General features: G+C 42.6%; 1 protein-coding gene across 8 annotated transcripts in view; it reads left to right on the top strand.

Annotated features, from left to right (window-relative positions):
- Window positions 1–26,117, top strand: part of TRDN (triadin) — a 334,586-nt gene that overhangs the window by 48,284 nt on the left and 260,185 nt on the right. For 7 of the 8 annotated variants that reach the window (XR_008597030.1, XM_054979502.1, XM_054979083.1 and 4 more), the window contains exons 3-5: window positions 470–607; window positions 3,248–3,277; window positions 10,490–10,519. Coding sequence is in view for 7 of the 8 variants with exons in the window: in XM_054979502.1 (XP_054835477.1) it covers window positions 470–607; window positions 3,248–3,277; window positions 10,490–10,519 (198 nt within the window). In the remaining variant the exon portion in view is untranslated. The remainder of the gene's footprint in view (window positions 1–469; window positions 608–3,247; window positions 3,278–10,489; window positions 10,520–26,117) is intronic. The other variant, XM_054979172.1, reaches the window with a different exon arrangement.

The raw sequence follows: 26,117 nt of genomic DNA, 5'->3' as shown, positions 1-26,117 counted from the left end.
TAGTGACTTTGGTTGTTCCTAGATCAGATCCATTGTCTGGAAAAAGATAACTTTTAGGATATCTTCAGGCACTAGAAAGCAACTTCCTTCTAGTGTCTTTGATTAAGAAGAATCATTTATATCAACTAAAATAGCACAAATTTTATTTTTAATATTTTTAAATAATTGAAAAAAAGAAAAACAAAACAAGCCTCATACAGAACAGAAATAACATATGTCCGTAATAGATAGAGATCTACATATAAGCATCCATAAAAGGTTTCCAGATATCTAAGAATAAGTCCATCCACAGTTCTCATCTATATGCCATACATTTGAATATTTATAAAAGTTATAAGGTCCTCAATCCATTGTATTATGCACTGGGCATTTGTCTTTCCAGTGCTGTAATGTAAGTCTTTAGCTACTGTAAGGACATGGAGGGTCCATTTTAGTTCCAACCTTGTATGTCTTTCTGTTCTGCCCTCAGGACGTTCTGTGAATAAACTAACTACTGACCCACTGAGAATCATACATGGTGCCGTGGAAGAGACCACTGATTGGGTTTATGGCTATCTTTCATTGCTATCGGACCTCATATTTGAAGATGAGGAAGAAAGTGAAAGAGGTATTCCTAAATTGGGGGCCTGCTCTGATGTTTTCAAAGCTTTGTTTTTTCTTTGTTGAATTCTTACATTGGACAAAACTGTAACGTTTTTTCCAGTTTCATTTTTAGATATCCCAAGGCATCAAATGGTCACTGGAACTCAAAAAACTTGCTTTGTTGTTGAATAATTCTCATTTGTGCTTAATCTGAAAGTCAAAATTAAAATATCACCATTTTATTCCTCTATATGCTAAATTAAACAAATATAAAAAACACAGAATCACAACAGAGGGAAAACCAGTGCTAAGGAGCTCATTTTAGTAAATGGTAGCAGCTATTAATCAAACTTCAGTTTTGTGTAATGGGTACGTTTGACCAATGAACAGTAATCAATGAATTCATTAGAGTTCTAAATCCTCCTGCCCCATTTGATGTTTGATGCTGATGTGGAAGTATTTACTAGATCACAATGAGAGAAGTTAAATCAAAGGAAATTTGAGTGCTAATGTGTGCCTATTGTCTGCAGTCCAGTAAAATTGCATAACTGACTCCACCAGCCCCCTAAAGGCTGTTTTAATGAATAGCAATTTGGTGTCACCTTCATTGGGAGAGTTTGTAAAATGTAGAATTTGGCTATGAAGAAGTCAGAGATGTGCAAGCCCTTTTGAATACATGAAACTGCATTATATTGAATCAGAGCATTGGACTTCAAGGTCTGTATTTTCCATGCTGATCAGCAGTGGCTCTCCAGGATCTCAGACAGAGGTTTCATTAAACATCATCTGCCACCTTTTCCTTTTAATTGACAAGGCCAGGGATTGCATTTGGAACCTTCTGCATGCAAAGCAGATGCTCTACCACTGAACCATGGATCCTTCTTCTAAAAGAACTCCCTGTACAGTGGCCATTGCTTCTGCTGTTTTCATCATTGCATTGAAAGTATATCACCGAAGTACAGTCAACTGTGGTGGTTTGTTTTTAATGAAACTTCAAAAGATCAGGTTTGGCATATGTTGGTAGATTAGGGTTGCCAACTCTTGCTTGGAAAATTCCTGGAGATTTGGAGATGGAGCCTGCGACATGCAGATTTTGGGGAGGGATCTCAGTGGCTTATTATGCCATGGAATCCAAAGCAGCCATTTTTCCAGGGTAGTTGATCTCTGTAGTCTGGAGATCAGCTGTAATTCTGGAAGATCTACAGGCCCAACCTGAAGACTGCAACCATGCAGGCCCAACCTGAAGACTGCAACCATGGTAGGAGCATAAGTAACTATAGATGCAAGATGACATATGCTCACTTTATACTATGCCTGTTATTCTATATATTGCTTGTTGGATCCTTGATACAATGAACACATTCCAGATTCATTATTGCTTTGCAGCTTCAGAGAGCACTCATTCTTAACAAATATAATTAAAACCCAGCTGGAACCAAAAAGCAGTTCCCTCCAAATACGTTTGTCAGTTTGAAGTATTGCCTAATTTCTCCAACTGCAGGGGGCTCTCAGATTAGTATTGCTTTCGAATACTAACCAGTATGTCTTTATAACCCTGTATCCTACTCTGTGGTATGACTTACAGTTGGCGTCAGATCACTTGTTCTTGCAGTTGAAGTTGAAAAGGGTTACAACGCAGTTCCCTAATTCAGTTATTTGAATATGGGAGGAATAAAGTGTGAGGAATTATCTGTCTGTATGGGTGGCAGTAATTTGGCAATCCTTTCTCCATACCAATCTCCTCTCCCTCAGGCATTCTGTGACTTCTCAGAAGCTATGAGGTCCCAGAGAGCAGACTGATTCATCCCCTCCCTTCCCTCTTTCAATTGACACTCAGCTGCTCTTAGTATTCCATTCTTTCTGGGGCACATTTAGTTCTCAGTCTGGTTTTTAAGGGATTTGCTCCCTTTTTTCTAATGGTTTCCTTTTAAAGTATTTTTTCTGTAAATGTGGAGAGGCCCTTCAGTGTGTAGAGACCCCTACCTTGTCTGTGGATGGTTCATATTTGCAACTTTTTTATCCACACCAGGGCTAGAGAGTTTACACTGCAATTTTGCATATTCAAGTCATTAACATATAACTATAGGTATTCCTTTAAAGCTACCTACATCTGATCCTGTCTTTCCATACTGCTTGCTAAGTTGCTGCTGCAACTCAGGAAACATGTAGAAATGCACAAGCAGCCCAAGGACAGCCAGCGTAGTGTAGTGGTTGGACCAGGATCTGAGAAACCCGTGTTGGAATTCCTACTCTGCCATGGAAGTTTTCTGGATAATCTTGGCCCAGTCTCAGCCTGACTTACGTCACAGGGTTGTTGTGAGGATAAAATGGAGGAAATGAGAACAATGCAAGTTGCTTTGGACCCCTACTAAGGAGAAAGGCAGGGTGTAAAAGAAGTAAATAAATAAATATGAATGTGAATCCACTTCAGGCTTCTCAATCTGTATGGGACCAAAATGGCTACAAACAGACAGATCTGTATATGAAAATAAAAATGTGTAAATCTTACAGTCTCAGAACAGAGCTCCTTTCCATTCTTTTTATTGTGAAATTCACAATGTTTGAGTGCATTTAAACATGAAAATAACTGAGCATGGAAGAAAAATACTGCTGATATATTATTAGTCTGCTATTCATTTGCTTTTTATTTCCTCTTTTGGTTTAGGTGAAGTGGAACCTTCCTTGAAAATAAAAGGTTGGTTTTGCTCATCTTTATAAAAGGTCACATGCTTTGTTTGATTAAGTGGGTATTAGGCAGGAACAATGCAGCTTTGTGCTGCCAGTGCTACTGCTAATTATACATCTTTCTGCTAATTGTGCAGCCTCTCTGCAGATAAAAATCATTAGTAAGTCATGCAGAATAGTTTGTTCCTCTGCAGTACACTGAGTCTCAAGTTGAATGATTATTGGTTTGAAAGATGTCTTTTGTTTAAAGGAGACCATTAAGCAGGAAGCTGGTGTGGCATAGTGGCTAAAGGAACGTGCTGCCATCTGAGAAAATGCTGGTTTAATCTTGTATTCTTTATACCTCATGTATTCTTTACACCTCAGCTTGTGATATAGGAATAAAACTGGCCTACCTTACAGGATTGTATGGATTACACGAACTTTGAACTTTAGAACTGCTGGAAAACCACACTAAGTGTTATCTTTTGAGGATATGCAAGAGGTAGCGCAGCACGTCATTCTCATAACACCTTATATAACCACTTCTTCTGGGATAATTACAGCCCCCAGATGAGGTTCAATGCCTTATTTATGTAGCAGGGCTACTATCTAACAGCTTCACAACATTCTGAGGATAAAATAGTGAGTGGAAAAAACCACTTTGCCTCCCCATTGGGGAGAAAGTAGGGTATAACTTAATAAACAAACAAACTCTTTGGTCATGAATGAAGAAGTGTTTGTGTCAAAGAGAACCATCAGCTAGCCCTTCTATTTGATTAGACTGAACAGCCTTACATTTCTGGCAGACATGGAATAAGAAGATCCAACACCATTAGCTGGGATAATAAAAGGACTAACTTTACTTAGTTTTGATCAAGGAATCTGCAACTCCAATGTGTTACCCCCTTCTGTACCCACTTGCAGTGTGAGCCATTGATGGGAGCAGCAGGACTCTAATGTGGAGAACTGGGTTTGATTCCCCACTCCTTCACTTGAAGCCAGCTGAGTGACTTTGGGTCAGTCACAGCTCTCTCAGAGCTCTCTCAGTCCCACCTACCTCACAGGTGATTGTTGTGGGGGTAATAATAACATACTTGTTAAACCATTCTGAGTAGGCGTTAAGTTGTCCTGAAGAATGGTATATAAATTTAATGTTATTATTGTTATTATTATTTATAGGTGAGGCCACCCTGGCTCCAAGCCATCAAGTGTGTAACTCCTCCTTTCCAAGTGATTTATTGCTTGAGGAAAGTGTGCCATGTCCAGACCACCCCAGCCATGACGACTTTGGTGCAAGAATAATGGCATTCTTCAAGGGGGTCCTCACCCAGTTCCATGAAGTCCCAGATAGCCCAGGACTCTAGTCTGAAGATTGCCCCTTTACCCTACTAACTGATGCCTCATGGTGCTCACCAAAGCTTTACTGCGTACCAATACCACTCAGTCAAATTTCCCCGCACTGCCACTGCCAGAAGGAGGTACAAGACCTTAAACCCAGCAAGCCTGGGACTTTGCTGTGCTCCTTTCAGAATAGAGTATATTAAGTATTGTGATTAACAGCTCATAACAGCAACTTTATTGAAGACTGGAAGCACACAGACAGGAACCAGGCTCAGGAGCCAATTAATACATAAGAAAACCGCACCCCCTTTTAGCAACAACCAATACAAAACAAGTAGTTAGAATCCTTTGTTTGCATAACCTCTATACATAGTAACTTATTTCCAGTATGGTGATTGGTCTTTATTATACAGATCTGATTGGCCGCTGCCAGCATGAAACAACCAATAGTAACCAAGGCTTCAGGAGCCTAGCTCAGCCTGAAGCTATGCCAATACATAACAGAGTAGGTGAAAAAAAAAACCCCTCAGCTCAGGCCAATTGCACTAAAGGGAGAAAATATTCGTATTTGCTCCTCAAATAGTGACCAGCTTGCACTTACTCTGAAATCAATGTTTGGTAGGTAAGTGCCCCCTCCGTCTGCTGAACAAAGAGAGGATGGAGGCAGACAGCTGACCCTTAAGTGCGGTTTCTCTGTTCCATCTCTGACGCTGCATGCCAAGGACTGTTTACCTGTTGGCTGGCTCTCTCCTTCCATGGGCTATAGAAAATCCTGCCTCCTCTCCATCACCTCTCTGAAGGATAGCATCTGAAACATCATTGGGTCCAGGAACCTTTGTCACAAGCCCTAGTCCCTGCTTCTGCATTCTATGAAGGAAAAAAAAGAATGAATCAGATTGCCCAAGCGGGTGCTTGGGGGTGCCATATTGGTAGAGATGGCACCAAAGGGGATGCATGCCATTTGCACTTGTGCTACCTTTCTCCAACACAGGCTGCAGAGTCATCTGACTCAGTGGGGGCAGTTCAGAAGGAGGGTGGCTGGGGCAGCAAAATACCTAGACCCCCCCTTGTTGATCTATGAAAACTTAGATACAAAATGTACTAAGGCTGCTTTCTGTAATTTGTGCCTAGTATTGAAGAGGTATAATATTAAGATCACTGTGAATGCAGGAAGGGAGAAGATACAAGGTTGCCGAATTAAGTAGAATAAATAGGGGGCCCTCAAGGACTTGGGGGGTATATAATTTTCCCCTCCCTCACCATTTCCTCTTTCCCTTCCCTGAAAGCTCCTGTAGCCTCTCTCCATCCCTGCTTTCTTCTCTCTTCCCTACCCACCAGCCAAGCTATCTTCATCTATTTCCCTGCCTGCTGTTTCTCCTTCCCTCCCACTGGCAGTCTGTGCTCGGGAAAAAACTCTGTTGTTTGGTGCCAGCCATCAGCCTGGGCCAGGTCCAGTTGTACAGTGCTGAATCTAAAATGACTTGCAGGAGGCACCTCATTTTATTTATTTATTATTAATTAATTAATTAATTTTATTTTTAACCTGCCCTCCCTGCAAGCAGGCACAGGGCGAGGTACAACATTGATTAAAATACAACTTAAAATCAATCATAAAAACAGATAAAATACTGTACCCCTTTCAGGGCAACCAGCGTGAGTGGACTCTCCATACCCCTTGTAGAGGGAGACCAGTGGAAGGCTCGGCAATGATGGGCTAAAATTAGCCTCCACCATATGCCTGGTGGAACATCTCTGTCTTACAGGCCCACCTAAATGATACAAGATCCTGGCGGGCCCGAGTGTCCTCAGACAGAGTTCCACCAGGTTGGGGCCAGGACCAAAAAGGCCCTGGCCCTGGTAGAGGCCAGTCGAGCCTCCCTAAAGCCAGGGACCACCAGTAGATGTTTTCTGGTTGAATGAAGTGTTCTCTGGGGCACATACAGGGAGAGACGGTCCCTTAGGTATGCTGGTCCCAGTCTGTTTAGGGCTTTATAGGTCAAAACCAACACCTTGAACCAGATCCAGAATTCTACTGGGAGCCAGTGAAGCTGCTGCAAGATAGGCGTAATGTGTGTCCTACACGAAGCTCCACTTAGGACACATGCAGCAGCATTCTGGACCCGTTGAAGTCTCCGGATCAAACCCAAGGGCAGCCCTGCATAGAGCAAATTACAGTAGTCTAACCTGGAGGTGACCATTGCATGGATCACTGTCATTAGGTCCTGGGCCAAGAGGTAGGATGCCAGTTGCTAGGCCTGCCGAAGGTAGAAAAAGGCTGCCTGAGCCACAGCTGCGATCTGGCCCTCCATAGACAAGGAGGAATCCAGAATCACACCCAAACTCCTAACCAATGGTACAGGCACAAGTGGTGCCCCCCCCAAAAGTCAGGAGAAGGATCCCTGCCTCCGACAGTCCACGGCCCAAGTACAGGACATCCATCTTCGCGGGATTCAACTTCAGCCTGCTCTGTTCTACCCACCCAGACACGGCCTCCAGGGCTCTCGACAGGGTGTCAGGGGCAGAATCAGGTCAGCCTCCCATCAACAGATACATCTGGGTGTTATCTGCATATTGATGACAACCCAGTCCGAAACTCCACACCAACTGGGTGAGGGGGCGCATATAAAGATTGAACAACAGGGGAGAGAGTATCACTACCTGTGGGAAGCTGCACTCTAAAGGTTGGCATGCGGACAGTCTCTCCCTCAGCGCCTCCCTCTGTCCCCAACTGTGGAGAAAAGAGACAAGCCACTGCAAGGCCGTCCCATGAATCCCCACATCGGCGAGGCGGTGGGCCAACAACTCATGGTCGACTGTATTGAATGCTGCTGAAAGGTCTAACAAGATGAGCAGCGCCGACCCGCACCGATCCAAGTGCCTACAGAGATCTTCCGTGAGGGCAACCAACACTGTCTACACCCCATGACCTGACTGGAACCCAGACTGGTATGGGTCCAGGACAGAAGTCTCTTCCAGGAACACTGTAGCTGATCCCCCATCGCCTGCTCAATCACTTTCCCCAAGAACGGGAAGTTTGATACCGGGCGGCAACTGGACAGGTCAGCGAGGTCCAAAGATGGTTTTTTCAAAAGAGGCCTCACTACAGCTTCCTTTAGTGCCCTGGGAAAATCCCTGGAGCTCAATGATGTATTAATAATGACCTCCAATTGGGCCCCCTACCCATCGGCACTGGCTTTCACCAGCCACAACGGGCAGGGGTCCAGGGAGCACGGAGTGGGTCTCAACAGCTGCAGGATCCTGTCCACCTCCTCCCGGGAGACAAGGCTGAAGTGATCCAAAAATGGGCTGGAAAACAGCCAAGGGGCCTCCAGTTCCCTTACTGTATCAATCGTAGCCGGCAGATCACGACAGAGCAACGAGATTTTATCTGCAAAAAAGCTCCCCAAAGCCTCACAGCTAATAGCCAAATTTCCAATTTGACGGTCTCCCTGCAATAGGGAAACCAAGGACCAAACTACCTGGAACAATTTTGCCGGGCGTGAGCTTGCAGATGCTATGGAGGTGGCAAAGTATTCCTTCTTTGTTCCCTTCACAGCCACTTCATAGGTTTTCATAAATCCTCTATAAGATGTTCTTGCCTCTTCGCCCCGATTCCACCACCACACTCGCTCTAGCCGTCTCAGTTCCCACTTCATCAGACGTAGCTCCTCTGTATACCAGGAAGCCAGTCTGATGTGGGGATGGAGAGGGTGATGGGGAGCGATTTTGTTGATGGCTTTCGAGAGACGGTCATGCTAATCCCCCACCAGGTCATCCAATGAACTGCCCAGGGGCATCAGATCCCGCAAGGCATTCTGGAAGCCAATTGGATTCATAAGTCTCCATGGGCGAGCATAAATCTGCTCACTGCCCATGCAGGAGGGGCCTGGCACACCCAGATGAGCCCTCAGGACATGGTGGTCTGACCATGGCACTGCTTTAATAGTGTTCAGGTCCACTTGAATCCCTGCCCCAAAGATCAAGTCCAGAGTGTGGCCCACTTGATGCATAGGAGCTGATGCGCTAGATGTGTAGGAACTTGATGCGTAGGAGCCCTGTATGCCCACTCCCCACACTTTCCCCTCTTTCCCTCCTTTTGGCAGCTCTTCACTAGAGATGGGCACGAACCAGGAAAAAACCAAACCGTGCGGTTCATGGTTCGTCACATTTCCTGAACCACAAACTTTCATGAACCTGCCCCAGTTACGAACCGGTTTGTTTGGTTCGTGAAAATGTCACATCCAGGTCAGCAAATCGTCACTTCCAGGCCAGCAGAAGGTCACTTCCAGGCCAGCAGAAGGCCACTTCCAAGCCAGGAGAAAGTCTGCAGGAAGTCCATCCCCTGTTGCCAGGCTGTCTGCAGTAACGAACCCCAAAACGAACAACATAAACCAGCCTAAAGTTTGTGGCGGTTCATCAGAAATGGGCTCTGACAAACCGCCAGTTCGCGAACCACGAACCAGCCTGGTTTGTCATGAACGTTGGTTCATATTTCAGTTTGTGTCCGTCTCTGCTCTTCAACTTTCCTTGCTTCCTTCTTCCTACCCACAAACCAACCTACTTTTATCTTCTCTATATTAATTATTTATTTACTTCATTTATACTTTATGTTCCTCTGCAACGGGGATCCAAAGCAGCTTATATCATTCTCATTTCCTTCATTTTATCCTCACAACAATGCTGGGAGGTAGATTAGGCTGAAAGTATGTGGCTGGCCCAAGGTCACTGAGTGAGCTTCCGCAGCAGAATAAAGGTTTGAACTTCAGAATCCTAGATCCTAGTCTGAAACTCTAACCACACTGGCTTTCATGAGGTGGCTGCTGTTGAATAGTCGCAAGCCTGGGTGAGTGATACCAGTCAGGTAGTAGCAAGTTGCCCTGTGGTTGCTGCTGAGCCTGGCCTCTATGAGTCCTCCTTCAAAGGACAAAACAGCCTTTGAAGGAGTACTATTCTTTAGGGACAGCCCTTAAAAAGGCCCTGTCTTCTCCCTCTGTCTTTTACTGACAGAAACCAAGACTTGAACACTGACAATGCAGTTGTGGTTGCTTAGCAATGGCCCCAGAGGGCATGTGTCTATTATTATCAGGTTTTTAAATCCCCAAGTAGTGTTTTTGTTTTGTTTTTAGATTTCAGAATTTTTTTGGCAAACCTGGGACTTTTCTCAGGTTTGTAGAAAGTTCTGTATTGTCTGTCACAGCTCTAGTTTCTGTATTTAAGTATTACAGATGGGTCCATGTTGAGTATTAGATATATTTATGATCTATAGGGCTCTGGTGTTTTTTGTTGTACAGATGGGAGATAAATAGTATGTGCAGATTTCCCTACCATGGTAGTACTATGACAAGAAAATATCCATCACCTGAAAATCCTCCTCCTACATAACTATAAAAGGCACCTACAACCCACTGAAGTCAGGGTAGCTGAGAATGAATAAGGATAATCAGCAAATATCATTCCCTTCCTTTCAAGTGACAGATGGCAGTATAGCAGAGCTAAGGGGGCCTGCAGCTCCCAGCTTCTTAAAAACCTCCATACAAGGGGGGAGGGGGCTGTGCTGTGCATTCCAAAGGATTCCATCTTGGGATTCTCTGCAACCTCGTTCTCCCTTCCACCTAGTCTGTAGTAATGAGATGGATGGTGCAGGCTTCTTTCTGCTATCTGGCCCATTCCCATGAATGGGAATGTACACCCCCCTCACTCCTCCTCAAAAACTTTTTATGAATGTTTTAGGAAACTGATATGCCAAAGCCCAACCAATCTGCATGGAAGGAGGCCTACTGCTTTCAGCTGAGTTCACTTCCACATGAAGCATCAGACTGAAGGGTAGAAGAAAATGTTATTAACACGGAAATAAATTGTAAACTAACATTTCTATCTGTACTTTTTTGTTTCTGTTTAGAAGAAATACAACCACCAGTCAAAAAGAAAGGTGAGTAAATTTAAAACATTAGTTTTATCTTTTATAATAATATTCCAGGTGTGTTTATAAAAGAATATCTGCCTGTCAACCTTATGCCTGCTGACTTTTACATAGATGTAGATTTAAAAGGTATTGTTAGAAAGCTGAGAGGTAAAAACTAAGAGATAATAATTGTTTTTACAAAATATGTAAAGCTTCACCTGAGAAAGCCCCCCCCCAATTCTCTATGCTGCCTAAAGTAGGAAGAACAAACCCTATCAGTAGAGTGAAGTTGTGAGTCTGACACCACCAACAGGAAGGAAACTTTAAAAGGCCTTTGACACCTTCTAGGGAAAGGTATCATTGAGCTTATAAGATGCAAAGCCTCAGAGACAAAAAAGTTAAGTAAAGCCAGCTGAGCAGGAAGTGTGCAGGCTTTCATCCACCCAGTCAAAATTTACAACTGCCCTGTATTATAAATGGAGGGAGGGCTTCTCTCTCCCTCCCTCCCATCGGTAGCCCCACAAAATAAAACAGGCTTGAATCTTCACCAGCTGTTTGGGAATCTGGTGAGCCTCTGTGCATGTGCAGAGTTGTAGCAAATGGTTGAGCAGGAGGAGGCTCATGAGTAAAGCTTGGACACCACTTGACTTAACCAAAGAAATATAGAATATAAAATACAGAGAGCACAAGCATATGCAGGAAGGAGTAGAGCTAATAAGGAAGGATAGCAGCTAATAAAAGAAAGAAAAGGAAAAAGTCTAATATCAAACTATCCCTTGAGAGTTACCAAATAGTACATGAAACATCCCTTGCAGAGATGAATGTTGATAGCTTGAAGGGATAGAGGCAAGCCTGCCCCTCCTTTCTCCATCTTGATGATCCACCCTATAAAAGGAACCCAAGTCTTTTTAAATCCTCTGTCTCAAGGATGGGGGAGGATTTGCCTTTCTCCTAGGGAGTTAAAACCAGTCTATCCCAAACTCCATGCTCCAGCTGGCCCTTGTCATGCAGACACATGTAGACCATGAAGTGGGTTTTATGATGGCACCCAAAGGCTAGAACAACATCCATGTATCCCTCCAAGGATGTCAGTTTATAACAACATCAATTTATAACAAAGAGAGGTGTCAGGTTGAGCAATTTTTTCTTGCCCTCTCTTTCCTGAGAAGCGCTGCTTTTCCAGGCAAGATTGAAAAGGTGAATCACAGGCCAGCTTGATATCATAAAGGCCTGCAGATCTATGTTGTTATCATGACACCCTGACATTTCAATGTACAGTTCAACTATTTGATAGATTTCTAGCATAGCCTCCAGAAGGGCTACAACTGAATAGGACTGAAGAGGAGAATCAGAAAGGGGCTTAAACTAATGGTGCAGATGGGGAGGAGGTCAAAGAGAGTGAAAGAAAGCAGGAGCCAAGGAAAATAAGCATTGGTCTATGCCAGCTGGGAAGGGATGTTGGGGCTGGCACTCACTCATGTGCTCTGTTAGGAACACCGACACTGCTACATTTCCCTGTTTATTTCCATCACTTTATGAGAGTCTTGCTGGTTATACTTTGAAGGCAAATAACATTAAGAAAAGCTAATAAAATAAAATGCAGGACACTGAATTTAGCTTGAGTACTGTTTAAGAAATTCAATTACTATCACAATTTGTAAACAGTGGTCAGTGGGATATAGTAGCTAGCAAGTTAGACAAAGACCTAGGTTCAAATCTCTGCTTGATCCTAAAGGTTGATTGTGGGTCAGTAGTTTTCCCCCAACTGAGAAACAATGGGGAACCCTTGTATACCATTCTGAGTTCCATGGGTAAAAATGCAGAATAAAAGTGCAATGTATTAAAATCAGTAATTTCTTTTAAATGTTGTGATATTTTAACATCTATTGTCAAAGAGGCCTGAAGTAGAAGTCTTTCCTCCAATATTATTGTCTCAAGGGTAATTAAAAATTAAGTTCTATGGATTCATGCAATCTGTGGTTTCTTGGAATCCATTTATCATTGAAATCATTAAAATGTAAAAGAATGGAGAACTGCAGTTAAGGACCACCTGTTGTTCTTTAAGGTAAAATCCCCCAAACTGCAGAAGATCCTAAAGTAAATTTTGAGATTCCTGTTTAAATAAAATATCTGAGCACATTTTTTCAGAAGTGTTCCTGGTGTTCCCAGTCTTCCCTTCCCATGAAATGCAGCAAAGCCAAAGACCAAGATATACTCCTCTACTTTTCCTGAATCTCATTCACTATGAGAAATAAACACAATTACTGAATATCAGTCATGGAACCAGTTCTGTTTTCAGCTTTTGATCTTCTAGCCAACAGATTGGAGCCCATAGTTGGCAGTTCTTTCTCTCAGTGCAAGGAGCTTTTCAGTAAAAAAAAACCTCTTGCATCAGCAGAAAGCTCCTTGAACCAGAGAAAAGAGCAGCCATGAGCAGATCAGATCCATGGAATTCAGTCCACTGAGTAAGAAAACTGACAGTGCAATCCTATGCAGAGTTACTCCAGCTTAAGTGCATTTAAATCAGTAGGCCTAGACTGAAGAAGTTCTATATAAGCTTGCATTGTGACATCAGAATTCACATTCCAAGGCATTCACAATTTATACTGCTGTGTGATCAAACACAAATTTTGGAATGCAGCACACAACTGGCCATGGTTAGAGAGTTGTGTTGGTAAGTGGGATGTGTCTTGCTACAGTCAACTTCTTGAGAATCTGTAGCAGCTTTCTAAATTTGTGTATATGTCACACTTTTGACTCCATCATAGGTACTTTGGAGTGAAAAAATGCCTAGGATATTTGTATGCTTGTGAAAAAATTGATTTGTAACAAAAATCCCTCGCCATGCTTTAGGGCAGTGATACTCAGTGACTCAGGAGCCACATGTGACTCTTTGACATGACACCGGTGGCTCTTCAAGGGTAGCTCCAACTATAGCACATTGCAATAGTCCAGTCTAGACATAATTAAGGCATGGATCACTGAGGCTAGATCTAACTGAGACAGGAACTCTAACTGAAGCTGGGCAAAAGCACTCCGAACCACCACAGCCGCCTGGTTTTCTAAAGTGATTGCTGTATCAAGCAGCACTCCCAAGCCGTGAACCTTTTTTAGGGAAGTATAACTCCATGCAACAGGAGAGATAAGTTCCTGGTCTGCCTTTCTACTAACCCAGAGAATCTCTGTCTTATCAGGATTCAGTTCCAGCTTGTTCATCCTTATCCAGCCCATGACTGACTCCAAGCATAGGTTCAAAACTTCAACAGCACAGTGCCCATTAGTCCTATATGCCCTGTGACCACCCTACTCAAATACACGCATATCATAATATAAAGCCATTACACATATATCCATAACCATGGCTGCCATCCAAATGATTTCCTTGGTCCTTTACTTCTATCCCCAGCATGGGTCCTGCAGCTTACCCAACCTCCAGTCTCTCTGGCAGGGTGTTTCAAGATGAGAACCACTTTTCAGCAACAGGCCTCACCAAGCAATCATCGTGTAGTAATGTGGCTCTTTTGGTTTCTAATAATTGCGACGACGGTCAACTCTGACAATGCTCAACTCCGGAGAGCAAGCACAACTAGTGTTTCAACGAAAGCTCTCTCGAACGTGATATTCAACAGTGTATTCAAGAGTATATTCTCAAGTATCTAAAGTGCCCAGTGCTTCAATACATACTGTACAAAATTTATCTCCACTACTTATACAGTCAATACAATGTTGCCCCAAACAAAGTTAATCACTAATGCTAGTATTGTCAATACGATGTACCAGAATATAACACATAATGATTACAGTATGAATTCATTCAGAAATAACAATACATTCATTACAACTGAGGTCAATCCGACAATAAATAAAGGTGCAGTCCATGTAAATTGTAACGAAGATTCCTTATTGCATTGTTCCGTTGTTCTCCCATTTTACAAGGAGGTTAAATTAACTTGTTAATGAGCCCAATGGCGTAGTCTTTGTCTAGTTCAGCTGGTAACAGCATCTGTCTATCATTGTAGCAGTTTGTTTGATGACTGAAACAACCTTGAGACTGCCCTTGAGAAAGCTGGTGTTTATGCGAAACAAACCAAGCTAGCAGTTTGTCGGGCAAGCTGGAACCGTGTGTTCCCTGCAGAGACGTGTGGGCGGAATTATACAAAGATTATGCCATTGGGCTCATTAATGACTGAATTTAACTTCCTTGTAAAATGGGAGAACAACAGAACAGTGCAATAAGGAATCTTCATTACAATTTATACGGAATGCACCTTAGTTATTGTCAGATTAACTTCGGTTGTAATGAATGTATTGTTATTTCTGAATGAATTCATACTGTAATTATTGTGTGTTATATTCTGGTACATTGTATTGACAATACTAGCATTAGTGATTAACTTTGTTTGGGGCAACATTGTATTGACTGTATAAGTAGTGGAGATAAATTTTGTACAGTGTGTATTGAAGCACTGAGCACTTGCGATACTTGAGAATCTACTGTTGAATGTACTGTTGAATATCACGTTCGAGAGAGTTTTTGTTGAAATTCCAGTAATTGCAAGCAAGGCTGTCTGCAAGCCATGAACTGAGTACCACTGCTTTAGGTAACTTACAGTGCAATCTTAGACTGGAATAACTCTTCTTAGGATTGCACTGTTAGGATCTTGTTTTCCATAACAAAATTTAACAATATATCAAGCTCTATCCTTTACTTCCATCATTTTTACCTTAGATGTATCACGTATTCATAAATGTTAATATTTTATTTGTACTTTCCTCTCTCTTCCACTCACTGTCAGATCTTATTCTCCTTTCACTGCCATGCGTCTTTAATAATATGAAGGAAGATAGCATTGTTGTAATGTTTATGTTCTTGGAAATTGTTAAACCAGCAAATTAAACAAAATTATCTAAATCTAGGTTTCCTGCTTCAAGCTGCAGATACACTTAAAATGCAAGTCCTAGAATAGTACAGGTCTCTCCTGAACCTATGGGCCTTATAGTTTGCCAGTATAGCTGATGTTGGCACCATTTGGGTAATTAGTTATTCCATTCACTCCTCTCTGAAGAATACCCCTATTTGCATATTTAGTGCTTTCCAACTTTAGCTGATTTTCTCTTTATATCTCCATATGGCACTGCGCTCTTTTTTGTATGTGAATTGCTTTTACCATGGTCTGTAATGGGGGCTTGCTGTCTCTTAACTACTACTTGTTGGAAAGTGTTTTTTTTTCTAAATCTTCAAGCAAAGCACTTTATGTTAAAATACACACAATTTTGTTTTGAAGGGTTCCAAAATTACAAAATGATTGCCCTGAAGTACTTCTTAAACTTTGCAATGCTGTTTTCTTTTATTCATCATCGTAGTTCATGATTAACACACAGTTTAGATCAGGCAGGCATTGTGATGGCCATTTTCTGAACATAGCATAAGACAATTGGTTTACTTAAGGATTTACAGTCTGAGTATGCCTTCTTTCCATTTACAACTTAGCCTTGGAAAGGACAAAGAAAGCATCTTTTCTACACTCCATTGCAAAATAAAACCATCTGCCTTCTCATCAACCAACTTGGACAAGCAGGACCATAATGTCCTACAAGCTGGGAAGAGATGCAGTGCAGGAGGTGTTTAAAGGACAGATAACTCACAAAGATTCATACAATTAAGCCAAGTTCCATGCTGCAAGTGGGAGACAAAAAGCATTGGGGAAGGGACCTGAGGGGGGAATTCACTAATACACCCAATGTATGTAGAAAAGAACAATCCCACTGTAGTCAAAACAGTAAAACTGTCTTTTTCTCCACTGTAGGTTAAAAATGTTAATGTTCTGAGATTATAGTACACAGAATGTTTATATTTGTAGGAGAATGTAAGGAACATACTGAACAGGTGAAATGAGAAAGAACAAAGGAATAAAACATTGATGGATACAATATACTTAGTAGGAAGTACTACGCGTGAGGAAAACAGCTCTATATAGATTTTAATGTTAAAAATGTTTCCAAGAACCTTACTGGTTTTCTCCCAAAAATGTATCATAAAGGAGTAATTAGGGGTAGAATATTGCTAATGGGATTAATAGAAAACATTTATGTTCCTCATTGTAAGAACATTTTGGTGCACTCGTTCTGGACTCTAGGGCTAGTCAGTTGCATGAAGGCTGTAATCTTGTGCAGCTACTGGGAGGTAAATTGAATTGACTTCAGCAGGATGATATTGCAGCAGAGCACAGTATGTCAAGGATCTAAAAATGAGATTATACTAGATTTCTGTCTAGCAGGACTCCTAGGAGCCACCATGGGCCCTCAGTCAAAGACTCCAACTGGCCCCATCTCATACTATACAGACCCAAGCCAAACAACATAGGAAAATAGATCACATGACTTATTGTTTGCATAACTAGGTTAATTTGTCTTTTAATGTGTATTCTATATTTTTTCAATTCCTCACTTTTATATTCCATGCTTTCTCTGAGCGCCTCGAGGCTCTGTATGTGACCCCCCCCCTTTATCTTTATATCAGTCCCAAGTGGCAAATTTGACTGAAATATAGTAGCTGCCTTATACTCACATTTCTCCCTTCTCTTCCACTCTGTTATGGGGTCACTGAATTTATAGTCACATACCAGCAGTAGCTTGGTGGGCTCCCTGAGGCAACTAGAGTGCCCTGAATCTTCCTTGTGGTGGTCGGGTCATTTAGTACTGCGTTCTGGTTCTTCTCGGAAACTTAAACCAGGGCATATTGGGGAGGTTTCTTTTTTTAAGAAAAGTTTGACGAGTAAGCTACATAGTAAGATAATTGTCCCTATACATTTGAAATATATTCTCCTTTGCTGAAAGAGTTTGGTTTCGCTCTATATGAAGCTGGAATATTTACAGTTTGCCAACAACATAAAATAGAAACTGATCTTAAAAGTACTTTCATACAGTGCTCCCATTTTGGCTTTACTATCCAACAAAGAAATAATCAAAAATAATATCTCCCAAATCAAAATGCCTGCTGCTGCAAGAAAGAAGGGATGCATTTGACTTGCCTGTGCTAATATTTTCATAACTGTGGACCTCAATAGAGCTACACCCCAGTGAGAAAATCACTTAAAATTCTCAGTAGTAAAGCCGTAATCCATGCTAAATCTGTACTGCACTCTTCCGACAAAGCAGGCTTGTATTGAATGAATCATAAAATCAGCCCATTTCAACTGTCTCCCTGGTAAACACAGAACTACTGGTTCTGTAAGATCTTAAAACACCTGTTTGTTCCTCAGTAGATCAAAGTAAGGCATTGTGGAACAATGTATAGGTGGATTTTAGGACTGCATCATAAATAGTTAAGAAATAGTTAAGATTCTTAGGTACAGTATTTAATACGATACACAAAGTTATCCATTTAAAAGTGGCATCATAGGATATATTAATTTTAAAAAAGCATCTCACTGATCATAACTGCCAATCATTTGCGTATGGCTCTGTTATGTGTATGGAGTCTTGTGCAAGGCTGGCAGCATAATACATTGCCCTCCTAGTTGGAATGAGAGTCAGACACAAAGGTTTGGGTAAAATGGGCCGCTTTATTAAATGAAACAGCAACAAGAAAATACGGCAAGGAGCCTAACTAGCGGTACAGGTCAGGCCCTGGGGTCATTCACTGGGACCCCGCCCTGACCTGTCTGGGCAAGCACCGGGTGCGATCCATCCCTTGAATGGCTGCAACCCGTCCTGGCCAGGCGGAGTGTATCGCCCCTGGAGAGCTCCCCCACCCAGCCGAACGGCAGCGGGGGGAGACTGGCTTGTCCAGGGGTTCCCCACCCAAGGGCGTCTGACCTCGCAGCTGGGCTGAATGGCAGCCTGCTGCTCCTGAAAGACCCCAGTTCCTCATCAATGGGGAGGTGCCAAGGGTGCTCACCGGCCCGCCACAAATATATCCCTAGCTAAATCCTGCCACCGCAGAGGCCAAGCCTCTGCTTAGGCCTCAGCGCCCCACAAATGGCTTAAAGCCAACCTGAGCCCCTGCCGTATGTCATCGAGAAAAATGCTGTTGCCCCTGTAAGAGAGGTGCACCCCATCCCCTCTGTAGAGGGCAAGAGACTTGGCCTGAATCTGCAAATAAATCCCCAACCCACCCGTCATTATTTTAAATAGGGCTCTGTTGGCCATCCGCCTAGCCCTATCGATCGCTCTGCGGTCCAATGCCTCCCGCCACACACGGCGCGGAAGCATGGCTGACCAAAATATCAGGATGCCGGGCCATCTCCTCCTGATTTCCAGGAAGTCGTCCTGCGCCTGCCAAGAGAGGGCTACCCCTTTCATTAGACCCAGATCATTGCCCCCTAAGTGAACTACCAGAATATGAGGAGGAGGGGCGGACCTCCCCTCAAACAAGAGTGGCAGCAGCCCCGCCCAGCATAGGCCTCTTCTGCCCTGCCACTCGATGGTAGCCCACCGGCTGAGTCCAAGCTGGGACCCGATCCAGGACCTTCTCGCTTGGTGCACCACCCAGAAGATCATACTGTGGCCACAGATGAGGATCCGTACCCTCTCCTGACGACTCAGCGCCTGCAAAAAACAATTCAACATGATTTACCCCGTCCCAGTGGCCTGATGTGTCATAACACATAAGCCCTTGAACACCAACGTCCAACCCTCTGGATGTCAGGCCCCGAGAAACCCATGGCAGCGGCAGTGGATGCCGCCCCAATGCGAAAAGAATGGGTCCCAAATTTGACCCCATCCAGACCTAACTTATGAAGAGCCCTACCCGTGACTGCCCAAAATTGGTACCTAGTCAACAGGGCGCCATCACTGTGGCGAAAGAGAACCCCGGAGTGATCACCCCGTACCTCCAAATAGCACCTCAAGGCTGCTATGGGACACAACTCGGGGATGGAACACCGGCCTAGGGCCAGGTCAACCCCTCTTTGATGTTGATCCATCTTGGACCTTCTAATCCTAATGATAAGCTGCTCCCCTACAAATTTAACGTCCTCTGCAACGGGGGCATGGCCAGAGTTGTCCCCAAGGGACTGCTGGACCAGCTCACTCACTCTAAGAGTGCCAAAGAAAGCAACTAACGCCACAGTGTGAAACAGCAGCTCCTCAAAATGAGAGATGCAGACCCGCGGCCACACAGCCTGCAATCCTTGGAGGATGGCTGGATAGATGGGTTGCCTATTGTCTTTGGGAGAGATGGACTCCCTTGACCACCCTTCCAGCATCTTCCGAATGCGGAAGTCGCCCGTGGTATCCGTAAACCCTCGGGCCTTTGCAGCAAAAGCTAGGGCCGCGATCTGGCTGCAAATATATTTCACACTGTGTCCCTTACCTCTTTGAGCCACGCAAAATTGCGCCAAATGTTCGGCTGGAAGGGGCCAGACCCGGCGGAGGCCTGCAACCTGCCTAAAGGCATCAAAATTCCTTACCGCCCTGTCGTACGCCCTCCCGGTGCTAGGGGCAATGGTTAACTGGATGGCCCTGGAGGTTTCCACTTGCCAATCGTCCACAGCTCCTGCGGCACCAGAGCTAGCACCAAATCGGCCTCGGGGGCAAGCTGTCGAAACTGGTCCATCTGCAGACGAGACAAGGCGTCTGCCACCTCATTGTTGACACCAGGTATATGCCTGGCTGAAAACAATATATTAAGGTGCAAGCACCTTAAGGTAAAGGCGCGGACCAAGGTCATGTCCCGGCGCAATTTAGATGAAAGGGAGTTCACCACTTGAACTACTGCCATATTATCTTACTAGAAGTGCACAGAGTGGTTGGCAAGCTCCTCCCCCCAAATATAAACCACCACCAAGATAGGGAAGAACTCCAGATAGGTTAGATCCCTACACCGCCCGTCAGCAACCCAATCCTTGGGCCAAGTGGCGGCACACCAGTGCCGCCTAAAATAAATCCCCAGACCTATGGACCCGGAAGCATCTGAAGACACTTGTAGCTCACCTTCTAAAAGGAGCTCCTGTCTCCAAAAAGACACCCCATTAAATCCCCGCAAAAATTGCAGCCAGACACCTAGGTCTTCCTGCATGCCCTCAGACAGGCGCATCTTGTGATGAGGGAGCTGGAGGGTCCCCATGGTGTCACAAAGGCCCCGCAAAAAGGCTCTACCGGGGGCTACAGGCAAAGTTAAGGTGGCCCACTACTTGCTGGAGCTCTAATAAGGAAACTTTGCGTTTCCCCAGCATGGTACGCAATCGCGCCTTCAGATCTAAGAGTTTCTCCCCCGGAAGCCTAGAAGTCTGTTGCACCGTATCCAACTCGATGCCCAAGAAGGTCAGGACAGTCGCCGGGCCCTCTGTTTTCTCGTTTTCTAAATGCTTTGAATAAATAAAATGAGGATTACATCTTGCAGTAAAGACAATAGTTGCAAGTCACAGAAGTCCTTTGCTTCTGTGTGATACCATCTTAATATTATTTGCTTGTCATCTGTTCTTTTTCTTCCTTGACTTACTGTGCTGAAATCTTGTACTGTGTTTCCATATAGAGCTAGTGGTTAGAACTCTGGATTAGGATCTGGGTGTCAGAGCTGTGGCTAGATAATGCCCTTACTCCAGACTACCCTCTGCAATCAGACAACAGTCCATTGTTTCCAAAAGGTTTTTACTGGAGAATTAGTTCATTATAGTCCACTGGCCTGAATACAATATTCAGGATGGTACATATGCATTGTTACCAATGACAGGCAAAGCATGAGGTACAAAGTAACAGATCCCAGCAGGCCCAACCTCCCCCCACAGTTCTCAAAACAACCCCTTTGAAGTTAGGAAAGCGAAAGTTCTTCAAGGCCGATTCATGGTGGAACGTCGGTAGCCAAAACAATCCTTCTCTGTGAGATAGCTGCCTGGGAACCTTGGCACCTGTGAAGAAAGCACTTAAACACTGAAAGGATTAAAGATGGAGTCGGTTAGGCAAGAACATACATGAGAGCATTCTGAACCTGACACTGGGAGGCCCAGGATTGAATTCCTGCTCTACCACAGAAACTTGCCGGATGACTTTGGGCCATTCCCACACTCTCTGCCGGACCTACCTCATATTATTTTTGTGAGGATAAAATGGAGGAAAGTAAAGTGTTGTAAGCCACTTTGGATCCCATGGGTAGAAGTTGGGGGTGTAAATATGTATCTCTGTGTTGAAGCTTCCTCCCCCAGATTGTTTACTATGGTTTAAACTGATCTCTATTTAGTAAATATGAGAGTTCTTATGTGAGTCTTCAGTGAATGCAAGTCTATATTTGTATACCTGGCTGAATAGGGTGCTTTGGTGCTTCTTTGGTATAGCTATAATTATAGTTCTTAGCAAGCTAAATTGAGAAAAGGGACACCTATTTTTCTCATTTTCTAACTATTTCTAGTCCCTCTATCTCGATTCTTTCTAATACAGCTTTGTCCAGTTCTTTCCTGTTTTTTTCCTTTTCAGTCTACCTTTACCCCTCCCCCTAAAAAATGTTTTTGCATCCACCAAGCCTGCATGCTTTTCACATATGCAACCTCCAGTCTATAACATGTGAACAGTGTACCTACAACTACAAACATTCAACAAATATACCATTCCTATCTTGAAATTTATAAGCATGCACATGTACATGCAATTTTCATTCCTTGCATCCACCAAGGATGCATATTCCCAAAATTCAGCATGCACAGTTCTTTCGCAATGTTATCCACACAGCAACCCTATGACAGAGTGAGTGGATCAAGACCAACCAATGAGTTTCACAACTGAGTGGTTATTATTTGAATCTGGATCCTAATCCAGCATTCTAACCATTGTATTACATTAGCTCTAGGAAAAGGTAAAGGTAGTCCCCTGTGCAAGCACTGAGTCATTATTAAGCCATGGAAGGATGTCGCATCACGACATTTTCTTGACAGACTTTTTGATATGGGGTGGTTTGTGCCTTCCCCAGTCATCTACACTTGTACATTAGCTCTACACGCATGATATATTCTTGGCCCCTGCCCCCTCTCTCCCTCCCTGTCTTTCTCACTGAGATTCAAAGTGCATTACACAGTGAAGGATTAATATGATCAATAGCTTGGACACTTAATGTTCAATACAATGGGGTGTTGGTAGCAGACATCTGAATAAAAACTATCTAGGTCCCCACAGGATGCAGTAGAAATTTGAGATCACTGCCTGACAGCCATGGTGAAAGTGTTGAAAAACAACAAATTGAAACTGAACCCAGACAAGACTGAAGTGATGATTGTTGGGAAGGCAGAGATCTTGAAGGATATTATACGCTCCACTTTTGGTGGAGTTTGTCTGACCCTTGCAGACTCGGATAAGAGTCTAGGAGTTATACTGGATCCAGTGCTACTACTAGAAAAACAAATTAAGGCAGTGGCAAAAAATGCTTTCTACAACCTCACTTTCACCTGAAAGATGGCTTCTTATCTTGACACAGCCAACCTGGCCACCTGGATCCATGCTATGGTAACATCAAGACTGGACTATTATAATGCACTAGACATAAGTCTCCCATCTAAGTTAACTAGGCAGCGCTGATTAGTGCTAAATGCTGCAGCTCAAGTTATCAAGAGCGAGCAGGAGCATGAACATCACTCCCATACTACAGTCACTCCATTGGCTACCTATCAGTTACTGTGCTCAGTTCAAGATATTGGTTATTATATACAAAGCTCTTCACTGCCTTGGTCCAGCATACCTACGGGACCGTCTCCCTCCCTGTGTTCCTCCATGGCAGCTTTGCTCATCAAAACAGAGTCTCCTGTAGGTGCCAAGTAGCACATGGGCAAAATCAGCAGCAGCCTGTACATGGGCTTTCTTTGTGGTGGCCCCTACCCTGTGGAACGACCTGCCTGAGAAGGTCAGGAGAGCCCCCACTCTCCTGGATTTTCACAAACGATGCAAAACCAAATTATTCAAAAAGGCTTTTTACTCAAATGGGAGGGCTGTATTGTAGGAAGGGGGTCTCAGATGTTTAGCTAATGAGTTAGGGACCATAGACTTCACCACTGTGTTGCCTTACATATTATCTGTTGCTTTAAATATATACTCCTATGTATTATCTGTGCTTTATGTTGTCTAATGTCAGTCCTAGAATTGGTTATGTTCTGTTTAAGCATTTCTTCTACTTTGTATTGGATTCTTGGTAATACTATGTCCTTTTAAACTTCTAACTATTTACCCTATGGCATTGTTTATGGAAATGTCCTTGATACTGTTGGAAATGTACTTGATACTGATTGTGCTAATCTCATACTGTGTAATCTGCCTCGAGTCTCAGTTAGAAAGGGGGACTATAAATGACAATGACAATGACAATGACAATGACATAAATCCAAATACAGAGTCAAAACAGTGCTGAAATAAACCATAAACAATTTGACATGGTACATTAAATGATGCAGAAACTAACCAGAAGGAGCATAACTACATCAACAGACAATGTATTAGAGTCTATAGTCCCTTTATCACAAGCATCTCTTTGAGCCATTTTCTTACAGCACAGCCCTATTACCTGTTTGAAAAAGCTCTCCTGAATAATTCAGTTTTGCATAGTTTGTAGAAAGCTGACAACAGAAATTATCTTTTTGCTCTTGTTGAATTCACAAGTGCCACAGAGTGTATTTATACACTAGCTATTTCTTAAGAATGGATTTACATTTGTTTTCAAACTAGTGAAAGTAGAATATGTAGAATAACAAAATGAAACTATGAATGCATTTTGTTTCTTTTGTTTCTTTTTTTTTTTGAAAATTTTTTATTGGGTTAGAATCCATTATTTCCACATTTACATTCAATTTTCCCCAATTTTTTCATCTCTAACCCCCTCCCTTTCCCCCCCCTTTTTGTTGACTTCCAACAGCTTTCCAACCCTTTGTCCCCTTTCCCTTACTTTTATTAGCTTCCTCTATCTAAAACAAATATATATTCTCCATTATTCTAAGCAGTACATCCTTAACTATTTTTAACATTATATGCCCAAACTGTAAGCCTTTGTTTCCATCTTAGATAAACAATTTATCCCAATTTTTCAATTTCAGGTATTTCTATATATCATAAACCATATAGATCATACATTCGTTTATATCAAACAATTTGACTTATTCTCTATATATATTACTCATTCTATCTTTTTATAATAGTTCTATATATCTCTCCTCACGTAATCAATCAATTTGACCCATCTATATCTTCAGACATTCAGTTTGGTACAAAACTTGTCAGAAAAAAAAGAAAATATTGTTAGTTAATCGCTCCTTATATTTAGTCCTTATAATTAATTATTTTCTCTATGTTCTGTTTGTTAACCTATATATATCTATATATATGTCAATCTATTAATCTGACTGCTTATTAATTCACATTTATCTCTTCTCCCCCCGGTAAAGTCTCCCCCCTCTACTTCAATACTTCAGTAGTTCTCAAACTGCCACAGTTTTCCTCCCACCTCCCATTTCTTCTCCAAGTATTGTTTCAGCTTCTCCCAGTCTGTGTTGAACTGCCCTGAGTCCAGATCTCTCAATTTTCTTGTCATCTTGTCCATTTCAGCCATATACAGCAATTTGTAAGTCCAATCTTCAATAGTTGGCACTTCTTGTACTTTCCATTTTTGCGCATACAAAAGTCTAGCTGCTGCTGTCATATAAAATATCAACATCCTGTGTTGGGCTGGAATTCCCTCCATTCCCAAGTTCAGTAGCAGGAGTTCTGGGTTCTTATTAATTTGAAATTGTAAAATTTCACTCATTTCTCTTATTATTTCCCCCCAGTACTGCCTGGCTACCTCACACGACCACCACATATGATAGAGGGAGCCCTCATGCTTCTTACATTTCCAGCATTTATTAGAAGTATTCAAATTCCCTAGCGCAATCTTCTTTGGTGTCATGTACCAACGATAGATCATTTTATAAATGTTCTCTTTGATATTAATACATGTCGTTGTCTTCATTGTAGTTTTCCACAAGTATTCCCATGCCTCCATTGTTATTTCTTTATTAAAGTTTATAGCCCATTTCACCATTTGTGTTTTAACTATCTCATCCTCGGTATACCACTTCAACAGTACTTGGTATACCTTGGATATTCTTTTCTTATCTTCTTTAAGAAGGGTCTGCTCTAGTTCCGAATTCTCTATTCGTATACCTCCCTTTACAGAGTCCGAATTATATAAGTCTCTGATCTGTCTATACTGGAACCAATCGTAGTTAGGTGATAGTTCCTCTTGTGTCTTTATTCTAAGTTTGGATGCTTCAGTTTTAGTTATTTCTTTATACGTTAAACATTGTTGTTCATTATCAACAGCTCTCGGGTCTATCACCTCATATGGAACCACCCACAAAGGGGTTCCTTCTTGTAGATAAATTCTGTACTTCTTCCAATGAATGCATTTTGTTTCATTGATTTCCCTGGCATCTGATGCAAACAATTCAATGGGATCAGAGGGCGGTAGAAGAAATAAGAGGCAATCAAGAGATCTGAAGCTGACATTGATGATTTCCGATTAGCAAAGTCAAACAAAACTTTCACCAGAAAATAAGTACACTGATCTTTCTTTCCAAACATTTCCACAAATCATTGCTGGACCAGTGGTTAGTTTAAGGCTCTCTTTCTCTGTGTGTTTTTGATTACAATAAATTAAAATTATGGGTTTGTGTGT

The sequence above is a fragment of the Eublepharis macularius genome, chromosome 1, assembly GCF_028583425.1.
Source record: "Eublepharis macularius isolate TG4126 chromosome 1, MPM_Emac_v1.0, whole genome shotgun sequence".
In the NCBI taxonomy this organism is placed as follows: domain Eukaryota; kingdom Metazoa; phylum Chordata; class Lepidosauria; order Squamata; family Eublepharidae; genus Eublepharis; species Eublepharis macularius.
Note: the sequence above shows the minus strand (reverse complement) of the source record. Positions and strands in the feature narration are given on the sequence as shown.